This window comes from Pangasianodon hypophthalmus, chromosome 11, assembly GCF_027358585.1.
Source record: "Pangasianodon hypophthalmus isolate fPanHyp1 chromosome 11, fPanHyp1.pri, whole genome shotgun sequence".
Taxonomy (NCBI): domain Eukaryota; kingdom Metazoa; phylum Chordata; class Actinopteri; order Siluriformes; family Pangasiidae; genus Pangasianodon; species Pangasianodon hypophthalmus.
Genome location: NC_069720.1, coordinates 19,426,375 through 19,443,959, shown reverse-complemented (window position 1 = coordinate 19,443,959; position 17,585 = coordinate 19,426,375). Strand labels below are relative to the sequence as shown.

The window sequence follows — 17,585 nt, the reverse complement described above, 5'->3', positions numbered from 1 at the left end:
TCCAATGGGTAATCCATAAAGATCCATAAAAATCTAATTCTGAGTTTAGAATTTACTAAATAACAATAATTTACTACTCTAAATTCCTATTAGAGTTCACAGCGGGATTCCAATTGAATACCAATTGAACATTTTCAAAAAATCATGGAGCTCTATGGTTATAATTCAGTGAGCTATTTGTATTTATTTGGAGTCATTTGTGGTTTGATCTTTAATAGAAAATTTAATATGTCTCTGAAAGAAAATACTGAATTATTTATTTAGTTTGTATCTGAAGTAGTGTATTTGAGAATCGTACACTACTGTCAGTTTCTATGACCATCCTCAAGCTACATGTGTCATTTTCTTACGCTTGTCATTTATTATTATTATTTTTTTAAGGGTCACCATGTTCCTTCTTTGTGTTTGCGATTGGGTTCACATGCAGAACAGAAGCATGAAGAGAAACCACTGATCGACGTCATAGTACTCACGCTTCTCTCTGGATTGTTTCACTTTTGTTTGCTGTGTGGTTCACTGCGGCCAATTATGATGCAATATTTTTACTCAAACTTAGTAGGCTTGTTTACAAAATAAGCTATCTCTCTCTCTCTATCTAGGGCTAAATACATAGCCACTGACCTGGCACACCCTGCTTGCACACAGAGGGAGGATTACTGCCTGATGGCCGTCTACAAAAAGAAAGAAAAAGGCAGTAAGTGCAATGTATGAAAATCCTTTCATTTTGTCAGTGGCTGAACAGGGATAAAACAATAAAATAAATCAAATAAAATATGCTGGACAAATATAACCAAACAATCTCTCTTACTTGCAACTTCCCCGATCCTGCAGATGAGTCAATGCTGCAAAGTTGCTCCGCACTGTTCGCAAACTGGCCAGGACCTACGTGGAAGAACATCTATATGTGGCATGTGCTCTAAAACCAACAAAACACTGGACATAATGGCAAATTCAGTGCAGTGAAACAACATAATTTCACTTACCTGTGCGAATGGTGTTACAATCATGTCTTCATGTCTGAAATAAGAGGAAAAAAAATTGTACTTTTTTTTTTTTACATTTCTGAGAAAGTAAATAAGCACAAAGCCCAATTTCTCAGTATGTTCCGGGTGTTTCATAGGGCCGGCAGTTCATAATACTGTTTTGGGTACCAAATTATGCACAATATTGTCCTGCTGAGTTCAACCTCATGTAGACAGAGTGAGCTTATGGTCTAAACCATACCACACAAGCAGCAAACTGTGAAGTGAGAGGTGAGGTGTCTGAACCACTTCAGTTTACAAGACATGAGAATTATGCATACATAATAACAGCCATAAAAGTGCAATGTTAGTTTATAAGATATTACTATACAATACCCAAATAATGTAAGTGAGTGATTATATGTAGGGCTAACATTTTTAAAAAAAAATAAACTTATGTATATATAAATATCGGCCATGTAAACTGAAGCTCATATCGTTCCAACTGGAGTGTCATGCACAAGGAAAAATCTTTTAACAGTAAGGACAGAAAAAGGTGCATGCATCACATAAAATCAAGCCACATATCCTTGACTTCTGGTGAACTAGTTGGGGATGGGAAAACGAGTATGTGAGTGGGTCTTGGTGACCAGTGGGGATGTCAGTAGATGGGAAAAGACATTTTAAAAACAATTTGTTAAAGGAAAATAGAGTTGCCACACGCTTATCTCACCGAGGCAGGCAACTGACTTCCCACTGTTTCAAGCCCTCTTCCCTTGAGAAAAAAAAAAACAAAACAAAACAAAAGGAGTCTCATGACCTCACTTGGATGTTTGTGCAAAAAGACATGGACATCAAACATGATGTCAACAACGAGGACGAACAGGATAACAGAATGTAAAGGACATGGTTATAACCACATGTTAATATTCAGCATGATGTTTGTTAAAGGTAGCTGTTTTCAGCCCATTATCAAAAACAGGAAACACTGCAATACATAATAATCTCTCTAATATCAACTCATCATGCTATGAAGCATCAGCACAGAACTAAGCAGAGTAATAATACTCACAGCTCACTAGCAGTGGAGGAATTTCGGGACATTGCTTTTGGTGAGATGTCAAAGTCTGAATCGGAGCGGTACAAGAAAGACTCGCGTCGCTGGCTGTGGGGGAAGTTGCCCTGCAGGACCAGGCCAGAGCTCGGGCTGACCTGAGAGTCCAGTGCTCGCCCCACTGATGGTCCATTCTCCACATCAAAACTGCAACAGAGAAAAAGAGACCAAGATATTATTAGACCACAGTTGTGCACATACTGTAAATTTGAGTGCAAAATGAACAGGAAAAGAAAGAAATTTAAATAACGCAACACAATATTCAGGATGCTGGGCTTCACAGATGTTTTTTCATTATCCCTAGGAACAAAAATGGTGAAATTATGTTAATAACTATGTTTAGATATTAGTTAAAATATTAGCTTAAAAGTTTGAACCTTGCTTTATATATAGTACATGGTATATATATTCTCTAAATGACTCGTATTACAAACTTTGCCCACTCTTCCTGATATATACATTTTATACCACAACACTGATGAATTCTTGAAGAGCATGTGCCGTCCTGTTTTATTCCTTGCATAACACTGCCTGATGTTATACACTGCCTTCTCTAAACCAGGCCTGGGTCGTGGCAGAGACTGTGCTGTAACTGTACACCTGTACCTACTGTAAATTTTTTCCACCTATATACTTTACATTAATTCTGATTCTGTGTATATTAAGTGCTTCGAATACTATAAAGTCACGTCGTGTTTCTTCTCTGTTAATGACGGGATGGTAAAGACATAACTAACTCTCACACATTTATCTTTAGCTCTTGGGTAGGATCCACATAATCAGAATGCATAATCAGAATGATCATCTGAATGAGGCCACTTGTTTCATGAAGAAAGTGAATGGTAGCTGAGGAGCCAATGAGAAGGTGGCAGGGGACTGAAAGGGGACAGAGCGGCTGCCAGACTGAAATCAGACAACGATCATTTCCTTTTCGCTTCCATGGGAATTCGTATCTGGCATTCAGAGGAAATGTTGATCTGCATCTGCTTTGATGTGAGATGGTGTATCAGTGAAAGTCACATGGTCCGACTGGCGGGCTATAAATAACCTGTACAGCAGCTTAGGCTATTTATAGTCACTCAGGTGAAGCACGTCACAACCCTATTTGCATTGCACTACATCTCTCCATCGCACATACATCTCTGCATGCAGCTGCATAAAAAAAAACCTCTTCCATTTTTATCCACATTATAGAGAAGTAGAAAAGAAAAAAAAACAACCATGCCTTGTCTAGTACTAGTTATTTTGATTGGGATTTCTATTCCATTCTCACGAATGTGAGAACAATCTCACTATTAATTCACGACCAACTATCGGTAAAGTGCTCATCTACTATAAACACATAGTTTTCCCACTCATCTTTAGTAATGCTCAACCAAGCAGCAGTTTCTGAAATACTCAAACCAGTCTGTCTGGCAGCAACAACCACGCCACTGTCAAAGTCACTAAGATCACATTTTTCCCCATTCTGATGATTGATGTGAACATTAAATGAAGCTCTTGTCCTGTATATGAATGATTTTATGCTTTGTGCTGCTTTCACTGAATTGGCTTATTGGATAATTGTCTTGAGTTCTTTTCCACAGTTATTTGTACACTGTGGAAATACAGTCCACTCACAGTTGTGTGTAGTTCCACAGATTTATCTTCCCTTGATACCCAACAATCATGGCTCCTTACTCAAGCCTCATGGAAATTGAATGGCAGATTTTTTTTGGTGGACTGAAAAACAGTTCACAGCATCACGTCTTTAAATGTTATTCCAGAGTTTTGTTTGAGAGTGCCACTGAGAGAAATGTTGGTCTGATCTCCTTAGTTTTGTATTTGCCCTGAGTTTTCATGATTACGAACCAAATGTGTCAGCACATATTATATAATAAATCATTCAAAATTTCTTTGGCATAAATTCATATACACAAGTGCAAATTTAGCAATAAGATATTGTTCTCCTTATTCCTGAACAAACTCAAGCTACATAAAAAAAAAAACCACTGTAACTCTAACTACATGATATGTGCTAGCACTGTTTGTTAGCATCTTACCACATACAGCTAATAACTGCCTTTACACTTCTTCCTTATTTTAATGTATTTATCCTAGTTAATTTACTTCATTATGGGTGTATTTTTATCCCACTGCAGTATTAGACATGCTTTTTGTATCCTTAATACAGTAGCAAAAAAAAAAAAGGTCCAAATTTTTGGGAAAAATGCTTTTCACCCATTTTCAGGCCATGATCTCAACCCTTCTTCACCTTATCACAGAATATTGTACAAGGGAAAGTTTATAGCTGCTTGGAGAGCAAATAGGTATTTTATTGGAGAAATGCCCACATAATGAACTCTTCTTTCTTGTTTCTTTTTCTTGGTTTGGAAAAGATGATCTATGTGTTTGTGTCATCTTTCTTAGATCACTGTAACGTAGGCAGGAGCTGAAATGTCTTCAACTTTATGCTTCATATACTTTAAAATACTGCTGCATAATTTGTCTGTGGTGTAAAGAGGAGAGGATCATATTACTCCAATTTTAGCTTTACTTCATTTGAAGTCCACTGAAGTCTCAGCCTTGCTCTTATTTTGACAATCTGCTTTATCACGAGACACCTGAGGTGTTCTGATCGGCTTCATTTCACTGCTCCTTTCTTAACAGAAAAATTAATAGAAAAATATTACAGAGATTTTGCAGTTGCTGCCCCAAGACTCAACAAATTTCCTAACCATTGACATACATATCTTCTTTCTCCCTTTTTTAAAGTAAAAACTCAAAGCCTTTTATTTAGTAGCATACATAAACAACTGGACATGATCATATCTACTACTTAAATTAATTACTTTTATTTGTTTCTGATTCATGCTACAGTTCTATTATTAAAATTTACATACTAACTAGCTGATGTGATTAGTTTGAAAGCGGTGTGCTTTGAAAGTGTGAAATTATACATTTTTTGAACAATTTAATTTCCCACACAATTCAGCAGAGTCAAGGGCTTGAGGACTTGAATCACATGACTTAGAATCATATGATGGCAGTCAAGAAGCAAAACTATTATTGGAACAATTTTGCCCAAAATTTCATTACTAATAATTACATGGTATGTTTCTGTATTCTGTGAAATTAATGCAAATTAATGAGTACTTTTATAACTACAGAAAATTTTGTTATATAAAGTCATGGGTAAACTGTTAATGATGGAAAATCTTGCCTTTTGTTTTCTCTTTCAGGGCAGATTCTAAGTTAACTGGCCAAATTAATTTGTTCATACTTCTAGTTATGTTCTGTGGCAAATAGTTTTCTTCTCATTTCAGGTGTAGTTTTTTTCTACATATATTTTTTTATTGTTTATCCATTTATTAGCATTGAGTTACATATATTATTGCACAAGTATTATAACACTGGTGTACTGAAATCACTATTTGGGGATTAATTATGTTCTATGTCCAGAGGAAGTCACTGAGAACATGTGAAAAAGAGAAGACATGTCTGGCAATATTTTTGCTACAGGGATCAGAACTGTTGTGCAAATTAGGTGTACACTGGAACTAAAAAAGTCTCGCAGTAGGCACTTTTTGCACTCAAGCAGGCAGGAGCAGCCAGTCAGATATGAAACTCATGGGACAAAAGAGAGATGCAGAGCCTTTGCATAACTATTCACCCCCATGAACTTTTCCACATTTTGTGGTGCTACAACCTGAAATTGAAATGGACTTAATTGGGGTTATATGCCATAAATCTACACAAAATAGTGGGGTGGGGTGAAAATCTATATAGTTTGCAAAATTATTTACAAATAAAAAATCTAAAAGTTGTGATTGCATAAGTGTTCACCCATTTGCTGTGAAACCCCTAAATTAGTTAGTCCACCTTTGTGTAATTAATGTGTCAAGCAATCTCAATATAAATATATTTATTTCTCAAACACAAAACCAGAGTTTGTTAAAGAACATACCGCAACAAATGCCATCATGAAGACCAAGGAGCTATCAAAACAAATACAGGACAAAATTTTGGTTTCAGTCAGTGTTTGTAATATTTCAAAAAATTCAACCTTTCAACGTCAAAGTGGAGCTCCAATGTCATGTGGCACAACTGCAACTCTGTCTAGAGGAGGTTGTCCAGCAAACAAAATCTGATCGGGTAAGAAGGGCATTAGTCAGAAAAGCAACCTGGTCCAAGGGTAACTTTGAAGCACCTGGAGATATCTACAGTTCAGATGGGAGAAGGTCTTCACAGGACACCCACAGCTCATGCACTTCACAATGATGGGCTTTATAGATGAGTGGCATGGGATACGAAATCCTGTTTAGAGTTTGCCAAAAGGGAGGTTGGAGGCACATGGAAAAAGGTTCTCTGGTCTGATGAGACCAAAACTGATCCTTGTGCACAGAGTGCAATGTTTGGTGGAACCTTACACTACTCATGATCCACAGAGAAGCATGGTGGTGGTAGCATCATGTTGAAAGTTGCGCTTGGCATCTTGGTTGCTGATGCTGTAACAGGACTACAGGCTAAATTACTGGGCTGACATATTCATTTCATATTCATGAACTCTTATGGATATTCAAATGTTAAAATCATGCAGAACAGAAGGTACATCCTTATTTCAGACTTGTTTATAACTCAAAGTTTAGGACTTGGACTTGCCTTGGGACAGTTTGCCTGTAGGAAAGTCCATCAGGTGTTTTAGCTTCAATAATAACTGTAGTTTATAGAGATTAATATTCCAAAGCTTATTATATCAGAAATATGCTTTTATCTATTAGACTGTGAGCATTATTATGTGGGGATTATGAACACAGTTAGGTCTAAAATTTTCCTCACATCACAGGAAGTCACACTTCTGAAGGCATATTTCCTGTGCTCAATGTTGGTGTGAAGCATTTTTCAGCATACTATAGACAAATATACTATACTGTATATATATATATTTTTCCTGTGGGGTCTGTGGTCTAGCTTTGACATGCCATAGAATCTAACACAAAAGAAATTATTAGAAAAACCAAAGTATGAGAACCTGAGCAGGTTCCTAACATTATTAGTGTTGGGTAAAGTGTAGACTGAGGTTTTAGGGTTGTGGTTTGTGTAAGTGAGCCTTAGTAGACCAATGATCATGCACTGAATCTATTGCAAATTTGCCCCGGCTGAAAAAGAATCTTGTAGACAAAAAATGTTGTGTGTCTACAATATACAGTACCTGGGGAAACTTAAATGAAATTAAAGTCCCATAATTAACTTCTGAATATTAGCTATAGCTTCTGTGGTGAGTTTGCCAACTGCAACAAGAAAGGATGATGTTTTTTCAGTTAAGAGATTTCCGAATCTTTTCTTCTGGCAGATTTGTGTTGGCTATGACTATATTTGATAGAGTTAACATAAATGCTACCAACGTTCACAGAATAAGTAATCTGGTTACATCAGCTCCCCTTTAAACTAGCCACAGATCTAAAGTAACTTCTTTTCTGCTTTCTCAGCTTCTGTGTGCCTGGATGACCAGGAGTGAAGTTAGAATTTTTGGCATTTTGTATACACCACTTTAGGGTAGTCATTTACGTGTGGTAATAGTTCTACCCTTTTTTTAACTGATGAAAAGGATGAGAATTAGCAGAGTTGCTGCACTACTTTGCTTGTCTGTGAGCACCGTACATAGAAGTATGTGGAAAATACACCAACATTTGCATTTGCGTGCAAAAAACAAAACAAAAAAAAAAACAAAACAAAAGCAGTGTGGAAGCTGTTCTGTCTTTCCAATATGCATTTCTAGCACTAGCACTATTTACAAGCTAAGAAGATGTCACTTTTAGTTATAATCAAATCATACTTAGAAATCTACCTTTGGTAAATGCTGATTCAATAACAGATTTGTTATATGTTCATTAAATAGAGTCGTTAAAAATGGTGTGTTATGTATAATTGTAATATCAGGATATATTAAATATATTAAATATATTAAATAAACAAACAAATTTGCTAAATTCTAAGTGAATTCTTAAATTCTTGAAATTCTTTTTGCTTCTAAGCATGGAGGCTGAACAAGGCCATATATGTTCAGTACATTACCTCCTAATAATCACTGCTAAACACTGCTAATCCTCCAACACACAAGTCTCAACAGGCACCCAATGTAAGGGAACAGGCTGTCATGGCTGCACATTCCAGGTTTTTCCATCAATGCGTGTACTATTGAGAGGCACAATAGGCTGGGTAGACTGTATACAAAAAAGAATTCAGCCACCATATTTTCCAACAGTGTTTTAATGCAAATGATTTGCAGATACAAAAGATAAGCTAACTAGCCTGAAGCAGAACAGGCACTGAGGCATTTATTACCCAAATATTAAAAACCAAAAAGAACTACATGCAAGAACTAGACTGTGAGCAAGGCATATCTCGGATGGACTGTAACCAGCTCGGTGGTCTGGAACTGGACATGGTCAGTAAATGTTCCTCAAAAATCTGTCATTACTAGCCTTAGGGAATTCTCTGTTATCTTATACACTGATCCTCACTGGCAAAAAAGATATGCCAATACACAAATTACAGACATGACATCAGGTCAGGGCCAAGACATTTGCCGCTTGAATCTCCAGTCCATACTATACACTATATGACCAAAAGTTTGTAGACACTTGACCATGACACCATATGTGTTTTTTTAAACATGCAGATTTAGTCCCCCTTTACTTCTATAATAACTTCCACTCTTCAGAGATGGCTTTCCACTAGATTTTGGAGCATGGCTATGGGGATTTGCTGATTTAGCCACAAGACCATTAGTGAGCGTTGTAATTCATCCCAAAAGTGCTCAGTGGGGTTGAGGTCAGTGCTCTATGCAGGCCACTTGAGTGCTTCCATCCAGCATTGGCAAACCATGTCTTCATGGACCTTGCTTTGTGCATGGGGCACTGTCTTGCTGGAACATGTTTGGGCCCCTTAGTTCCAGTGATGGTAAATTGTAATGCTACAGCATACAAAGACATCCTAGTCATCCTAGTTTAGTTTCCTCAAAACAGATCTATTTCCGTTGACTTGCGTGACCCATCTACCAGCCAGCTGAAAGTGAAATACAGAAATGCAGAAAGAGAATCAGCTGTAGAGAATTCAGTTTAGAAACGAGCCCGAATGGAGTATGTAGTAGGTGCTACAGGAAAAGTCTGAGGATAGTAGAACGAACTGCACTACCAGGGATAAGTCACAAATAGCCTCTGCATATCGGATACATGGGTAAAGAAAGGAGTGATGAGATGGCGCAATCAATACACTATTCAGTGGTGGTCTGAGAAGACTGTTGCGCCGAGCGTGGCATAATCGAGGGTAGCGCTCTTCAAAATGAAAAGCACACAAGGACTTGTCCAGAGCTCAAACTCTCTCCGGATCCACTATCCCCACTGCTGAGCCTGATTAAGCTCACAGCAGATCCAGGCTTTATTTGGAACGCCATATTGATCCCAATTGGACAGTGTGCATCACTTGTGGAGCAAAAGCAATTAAGTAGTGAAGTGCTTGGCCATGAAGACTTAATGCACAGGCTGGGGTTAGAGTCAAGAGCAGAAGGGAGGCAAAGAGGGCTGGCCTTTGATTTAGTCTGCAGATGTGGGTTTAATAGGCACATTTCAATAAACAAGTGATTGGGACCTGGGGTGAAGCAGGTTCTACCACTTCCCCTTTTAATTAAAGCACTTAAAAGAAAAGGTGAAAGTATTAGTAAGTATTCTTAAGCTTCTACAAAGGTGGTTGCAGTTGAGTGCATTTTTCTTCTGGTTTCTGGGTGGAAACAATACTAGTTTACAACTTACATAAGAGAATACAATGGTAATTTAATGGTGTTTGCCATTATTTAAGGCATGAAAAGTTAGTTTACAGGGAACAGTCATGTTAAGGGTCTAGTCTAATTTGAAACAACTGGATCAGAAAAACATAACAGTTACCTTTCACAGAGCTGGAGAATGGTATAAAAAGAAAGTGTTTAGAGATATCATTATTAACAGTAAAGAACATCATTCGAAAATGGGAAATGAGAAATGTGAAATGTCTTTTAGTAGGAGTAGGCGCATGATTTTACTCACTGGCTTTCTGAAATACGCTGTCAAGTTAGTTTATTTTACTCATCTAGTTAGGATTACCAGTAAAGATGATAAATATTTATGAGTATGACTTTAAAATCATCTCAGTAATCCTGTCAGGCTAGCTCATGTTAGCTAGCTGGCCTGCATTAGCAGCATAGATAATCAAATTTTAAAAATATGACTTGAAAATCCTCTCAGTAATCCTGTGAGGTTACTTCATGTTAGCTAACTAACATGATCAACTTTTAACAATATTATTTAAAATGCAAGGCACATTGAAGCTATTTTGTTGGCTCATGATGGCCCAACAACCTACTACCACACTTTATGTTGGTTTTTCCTTTGTGACCTAATTTTTTTTTTAAATCTAAAATGTGCTCTTTTCTATTGACCCACAAATGCAAAAATCTAAACACCTAAGACATTTAGGACTATATACAGTACTGTATATGTACCAATTCCTTTTTTTTTTTTTTAATATTTTTTTTATGGTCAAGAAAGTATAAAAATACACTCTAAAAAAATTTATTTTACAGCAAAATGGTATTTTGCTGCTATTTTAATGCGGTAAAGGATTAGGCATTTAGAGCAATGCATTGGTTTTCAGTGAAATATCAAAAAACGCAATGCTTAATGGGATATCTAACAATTTTGGCATGGGTGAGAATGGTAAAAGTAGTCCTTGTGTCGACTTCTGCAAATTAGTGGATCATTTTTGTGCCCTTTATTTTATAGCATTTATTCTATGTGAATACAAACAGTGTATGAGTTTAACTTTACAAGCTTTAATAAAGGTTTAATAAAGCACTGAAATTGATTTTTTGTGTGAGTTAGTTCAGTGGTCGGAGGTGTGGTGGCTCAGAGGTTTAGGCTTTGAGTTACAGGTTGAGTTGTGTGTTCAAATCCCAGCACTGCCAAGCTGCAAAGGCTGGGTCCTTGAGCAAGACCCTTAACCTTCTGCTCAAATCAATCTATGGATTGATTTGAAGAAGGCAGTGCATGACATATGGCCAAGAATTCTTGTAAGATTAACAGATCTATAACCTTATCAGATCATACCTAAAATGTTAGTGTCAGTTATAAATGCATATGTGCATATGTCAGTTAAATGTATCAGTGGGAAAAATAAATGGCAAGCTTTTACTTAAGGGCATTGCTCATAAACCTACATGACACCTACATAACCTCTTTATGACAACTGCCATAAACCTACACAAACTATCTATAAAGGCTCTAAGATCTATAAAGGCTTACTTCAACAGGTGTGAGCTGTCATAAAAACTGCTTTTTTTTTAATTAATTTTAATAACAATTTAGTCAGATGACATAAATTTTGGCTGAGATACGTGCTGTGCTATGACCCTTTCTGGACCGATTTATAATTAAATGTCATGAAAACTGAGTTTGTGGCTCAGTTTATTTCTGTCACATAACGGTGATGATGTAAAATGTCAAGTTTCAAAACTAAATTCAATCTACTTTAAGGTCAGGGGAAATATACATAAACCTGTCATGACACTGTCATAGGTTTTCATAAATTTCATAAAAGCAGAAATGTAGCAAATAATTGCTTGAAGGCACGTATGATTTCACTTGGCAAGCTATGTCACATCACCATTATGTGACTCTGACATAAAAATAGTACACTGTGTTATGAAATATCATAACACTTTACATAACACAATACATTCAAATGCACTTTATAACAATGGTTACAATGCATTATGAATTTGAAGTAGTGTTTGTAATTAATATTTTTTATACATCGCCAATACCAAATAAACAGACCCATCTGTCCTCAATTTTTTTAATGAGTAAGTGAATGTATATACTTTTCATATATTAATGTAGAATATTGACAGGCATATGATATTATAACATATTTATAATACCTTTGCCTTATTTATAAGTAAAGTGAGACATAGTTTAAAAAAAATGTTTATTAAACTAATGCTATTTTTAAATTTTTCTGATGATTTTCTAATGTCTCTGATGTTATAAGCAGAAAAAATACCAGTGCAGGTCATTGTACCTATGATATAATGTGATAGAAACACTGCTTGTAATGCCATATGTTAAGAATTCATAAAGCATAATAAAGAATTCATAAAAACATAAAAATGCATATGTTACATACAGCCATGATAGAAAGTGTTACTGAGTACTTTGATGACTGCTGATGCCTGTTGGAATAAGCCTTTATAAGTGTTTATGTAGGTTTAAATTCGATTGTCATTAAGGATTTATGCATACACCCTTAAGAATCCTTAAGAATAATTATTTTCCTTGTCATTTTGTGATTTTCAAAGTAAAGTTGTGCGAAACTTTTGCAGGAAACTGCACCTTGCTGAAGCGTCCTCTTGTTAGTTTAGCTGTAAAACTCAAGGTAAACATAGTCTTTGACCAGTGGATTACATTAAATGGTAGATTCAGAAAAATGCCTATAACACTCACTCACTGCGCACACACTGAACACACACACACTTTTTTTTTTTTTTTGAAAAGCAGCAAGAGAAGCCGTGACCACAAACGCTTGTGTCACCATGCACAACTCCTGGGTTGACGTCAGTTGTGGCTCAGTTTGCACTCCTTTCAGAGATAAACGAGCACAGCAGCGTTGGATGTGTGTGAGATAAGAGACGAATGTCTAAGTATCAAAGACAATATTTTAACTATTACTTAAAAACAACTCCAATGAGCCATCTGGATATTTATGGTGGAATATTTGAGCTGATATCGAAGCCATGATTCTTGCTCAGTTTCAGTCAACGGCTCTTCTTTTCAAAAGGTAGTGGCACAATAGTTTGCACACAGCTTTGGCCTTGTTTCAGTGGGTTGCAGCAAACCTGCACACATGCATAAAGAAATTCCATCAGGATGGATGCAGACTGCAAATGAAAAGACAATTCCTGGTGCACGTTCCATTAGTTTCCTGCCATTGAAAAAATACAATCACTTCTTAAGGAATCCGTTCCCAAACGGCTCCCCTCAGTGTCATTTTTGTACAACATGGGCACAGGCTTCTTCAACAACAGGAAATGACACAAGTGTATTCATGAGAGCCCCTTATGAGACATGTTATGCTGAATCATGGTAGGGTTAGATTTAAAAAGCAACTGTTTTCCCTGGTGGACCAGCCTTTACATAAATGAAGCATTTTACATGCTGTTGTGCAGTTTAAGAAAAAGAGACACGTGGGTGCTTCAGAAAAATACACTATCCAACCAGTGGGCTGTGAAAGTTCATGGCTGTATAATGCTTTCTGCAGACTATATATTATTATCAATTGTGGGAACTGAGGTAGTAATAAAAAGTATTAGTATTATTTATTTCAGAGGAAGTAATCCTATCTGGTTGTCCTTTGGGCCACAAATCTAAAGCCCTATCTCAAGAGACACACCTGAGCTCTAAACAACAAAAGTATCATTTAACTTATGTTTTACACCTGCATTAATAAAATGGAAGGCAGAGATGGTGTGCATGCTTGGGAAAAAACATCAACACGCTTTGCTGTGCATATATGGTCAAACATATTTGGCCGGGTTTGAGTTTAAAATCAAATTTATAAATCTGTTCATCGAGACCCCGCTAACCTTGAGGGTCTGAGGTAAAAACCAGACCTAATCCCCAAAACAGCACCCCAGAAAGACTTTAACTCTGTTGTAAAATCTGGTTAGAAACAGCAGGATAAGTCTCACTTCCTGCTTGTCCCTGAGGTCTTAAATTATTAGCTTCTTTATTACCTTATACACCTGCATTCTATTACCTTGTACAGCAAATATGTATTAAAAAATTATATATATGAATATGTCTATGTGGGATCCTAAACGACATTAGATAAAAACAATCACAAAAATAAAACTATTGCTTTTAAACCCTACAAAGATTTTCAGTAATTAATATGAAGAACATCTCTTCTAATACTGTGCACAAAATCATCAGGTGCATTTATTAAGGATTCGTCAGTAAGATTCAGACTTTTCTACACATTATACTCATATTTAACTCAACACCAAGGCACAGACACAATGTGCTCAGTGTGAAAAAAAAAAAGAAGGAGACCAAAAAAATGTTCTCTGTAATGGGAAAGAAGGTGTCTGGCTTCTGTGTTCATGTGCTGCACAGTCTGTAAACTACTGTGTTGAAATTTATGTGCTGGAGCATTGAAATGCCCTAAAAGCTCAGCTTCTACATTACACCATTCACAGAAAGCATAACTGGCACAGCATGTGGTGCCACTGTTTGACAAACCAAGAACGGATATTACCAAATACTAGTGTTAAACTGCACATGCATTCTTTTTCCTGTGGTTTCACTGAAAGAAAAGAAGGAAAAGATTTACCGCCTGCGTTTCTGCAAGATGTCGATTGGACGGTTTACTGCACATGGGGATCCGTAGATATTCCCATTTCGGACTTTGAAAGCCCGGTCAGCAGGAGCGAGAAAGACACAGTTAGTCGGCAAACTCATAGTTCCCTCTATTTCGCTTTCTAGCACTTCCTGGGTATTTGTCCTCTGGTTGCACTCTTTAGCTTTTCCTTTCGTGTGCCCATGCCCTCTTGAAACCGCACATGGTTCCCATCTCTGACAAGTCACAAACGAAAAAGCCAAAGTCGCATGAGTAATCAACTCCCTTTGAGTCAGTCCAGAAGCCTTGACGCTGAAAGCCTCTCTTGATTTCAGTGTTCATCCCTCCTCTAGAAAAGCAGGTTGATACACCCGAGCTCTTTCAACTGTGCTTGTTGTCTTGGAGCCATGCGTGTCACATGTTTTTTCCTTCTCTTCCTGAAATTAGGCTTTTTGTGTGATTCCTGTGGTAAGCCTATTTTGCTCAAACCACAGCCCACTGGTTTACATATGCAGGATGACACACAGAGCCTTAAAGAAAGATCTAACACCATCCAGGCAGAGGGGGAAAAAAAAGAATTGGCTTTCCTTTTTGCCACCACTCTTCCTGTGTTATTGTGTGGATCTGTAGTGTTCTTGATCTTCACGCCATTTTCCCGCTATTTCCTGCGTCTCTCTTTATCTCCTGCTTTCTTCTGCAGTTCTTACTCCAAAGCCCCCCGTCTTTCCCTCTCGCAGCACGACCCCGGGCTGACAGCTGAACTCATTTGCGAATCTCTCCCTGCTTGATATAGTTTGTATGTGTGTCTGTTTGCGGCTGTGTGCACGTGTTTTAGCGTTCTTGAACCAGTGCCAATTGAACAGTGAGGTCACAGCACTGAAACAGGGGGGAGGACCCACAGGATGAGAGGCTCCAGCCTTCCTGGAAAGTCTCCAGTGTTAACTCTTTGAAGAAAAAGTACCGCTGGGTAGACGAGAGAATACACACACACACACACACACACACACACACTCTACACAAAGCCTAAACAGCATGCTTCAACAAAGTTAGTTTATGACATGGCCAGCTGCTTAACTTGGATCAATCATAAATCGATAACTTAATTAAAATAAAAACTAACACCGAGGCAGGTCACCTTCATGCTCATGCAAAATCATTGACTGGCAAAGATGGCAGGAGTTGTGTACAGGGCTGACTGTTTAATTACATGATGGGACTTTAGTTCCCCTGGGGCTGAAATGGAGCCCTGCTGAAATTAGAATAAATATTTGCTTAGTCAGAAGTGTTAGTGGGGACTTGAAGGGGTGGCTTTCTCCTCTGTGTCTCAAAGCCAAACACATACTGGAGCTCAGATTCATACAGACAACACAAAGACACGCACACAATACCTTAAATTGCACAATACCTCACCTCGTATAAATATGACCAGAGTACATCGCTCTTAACCACCACCACCATTATTTGTCTTTGTACTTCCTATTTCTACGATGTATTTTTATCCTGCTTCAGTGCTGCACAATCTATTGTACGATTTTTAATCACTAGTCACTCACCATCCTTTTTTCTACTGCAGCATCCTTGAGACTGCGCGAACTAAGAATTTCATTTCAAGGAGCTTGTACATATGATAATAAAGTCTACTTGAACCACCCTGTAACTTAGTAACTGATAGTTTATCTTAAGTGGAATATTGTTATGCCTAGTGGTTGGCAATGTTTACCCTTTCCAAAGATATTTCATATATTTGTGCACCATTTCTTGTCTCATATGTACTACTGTATCTCATTTCTGATGCTTCAGGAGTCACTAGAGATTAATACATTACTTCACAACTTCTCTAGATTTAATAGTTCAGTAAACCGAGTGCGTGAAAAGGTGAAACTAAACATGGCCAGTGGATACAGCTTTGTCTGAGCATATACAACACAAATGATTTAAAAGCAGCCTGCAAAACTGTACTGTTTAATGGGGCTGTAAAGTCTCTTCCATGACTAAATAGCGCCACCTAGTGTGTCATATCTGCAACATTTTCTTGTACCTCAGCCTTCGGCAGGGAAAATCAGGTCTTAATGTAAAATCACCAATCCATCCAGCTTCAACAATTCAGACCCAGACCAAAGCTCTTTATTAAAATAATTTTGAAAACCTCCTTAGTAGAAAATTAAGTAAATAATATTAACCCAACATTGTTGAGCTATATTATTAAAAACCCAAAATATATTTTTAAAGACTTTCAGAAACACTAAATTAAAATCGCACTGCAAACCTCTTCATAAACACTGATACTTTACTGATTCAAAAGCTGTTTAAATGAGTCACAGTCATGGCAGAGCATATGAGATATCTGAAAAATTGGAAGAGACTAAAAATGAGATATACTATAAAAACACAGCAATCCACAACTAAAATTATGCAATTTTCATTTAGAAAAAAATAAAATCAAAAGATATTAAGACCAGGGATTATAAATGTTACAGGGAACAAAACAAAACAAAACAAAAAAAATGAATATGATCAAAAACATGAACAAAATCTTTTTTTTTGGAAAGTACTTAGTTTCTTGATTTCACAGACATATGGCCTAAACCTAAACATTTTCCCAATAGGCCTAAATTCCTGTCCAGAATTTGTCACTTCCTGCACACCTGACTACATGGCATTACGTAGCTATAGCCAGGAAAATCAGTGTAGAATGTATTTTTCCTGTAATTCTGCAAGCAACAACAAACAAATTACACATGTTTTACTCCTGGTAAAATGCAGTGTTTGGTTTAATTTATACCCTAGGCATCCTGTAAGCAGAATATGTAAAAAATTATTAACCATTATTTGAATTCGTTCTAACAGGTTTCCATATAAAGAGGGGGATCAGGAATGTAAAAAATATCATCTCTTTTCTGAACAACCCAAAATAAAAAAATTAATAATTTTTAATCCTTGATCAACACAGAAGAAATATACAGTGCACAGCAGTATGTGACTTCTGATGGAATAATTCAGGGGTTTCACAACAATGAGGCTGAATACACAATTTTTATGATTTTTCTTTGTAAATAAATTTACCAACTATATTAATTTCCTCACTCACTTCAACATCATGG

General features: G+C 37.0%; 1 protein-coding gene across 8 annotated transcripts in view; it reads right to left on the bottom strand.

The window, feature by feature from the left end:
• LOC113535669 (cAMP-specific 3',5'-cyclic phosphodiesterase 4D) overlaps window positions 1–17,585 on the bottom strand; it is a 78,562-nt gene that overhangs the window by 13,231 nt on the left and 47,746 nt on the right. For 4 of the 8 annotated variants that reach the window (XM_026929145.3, XM_026929161.3, XM_026929153.3 and 1 more), the window contains 5 exons: window positions 2,035–2,223; window positions 1,696–1,737; window positions 984–1,017; window positions 809–882; window positions 622–671 (listed from right to left, as the gene is read on the bottom strand). In XM_026929145.3, the coding sequence (XP_026784946.1) occupies window positions 622–671; window positions 809–882; window positions 984–1,017; window positions 1,696–1,737; window positions 2,035–2,223 (389 nt within the window). Of the gene's footprint in view, window positions 1–621; window positions 672–808; window positions 883–983; window positions 1,018–1,695; window positions 1,738–2,034; window positions 2,224–14,478; window positions 15,420–17,585 lie in introns of those variants that run through there. The other 4 variants (XM_026929170.3, XM_026929187.3, XM_026929179.3 and 1 more) reach the window with 2 other exon arrangements.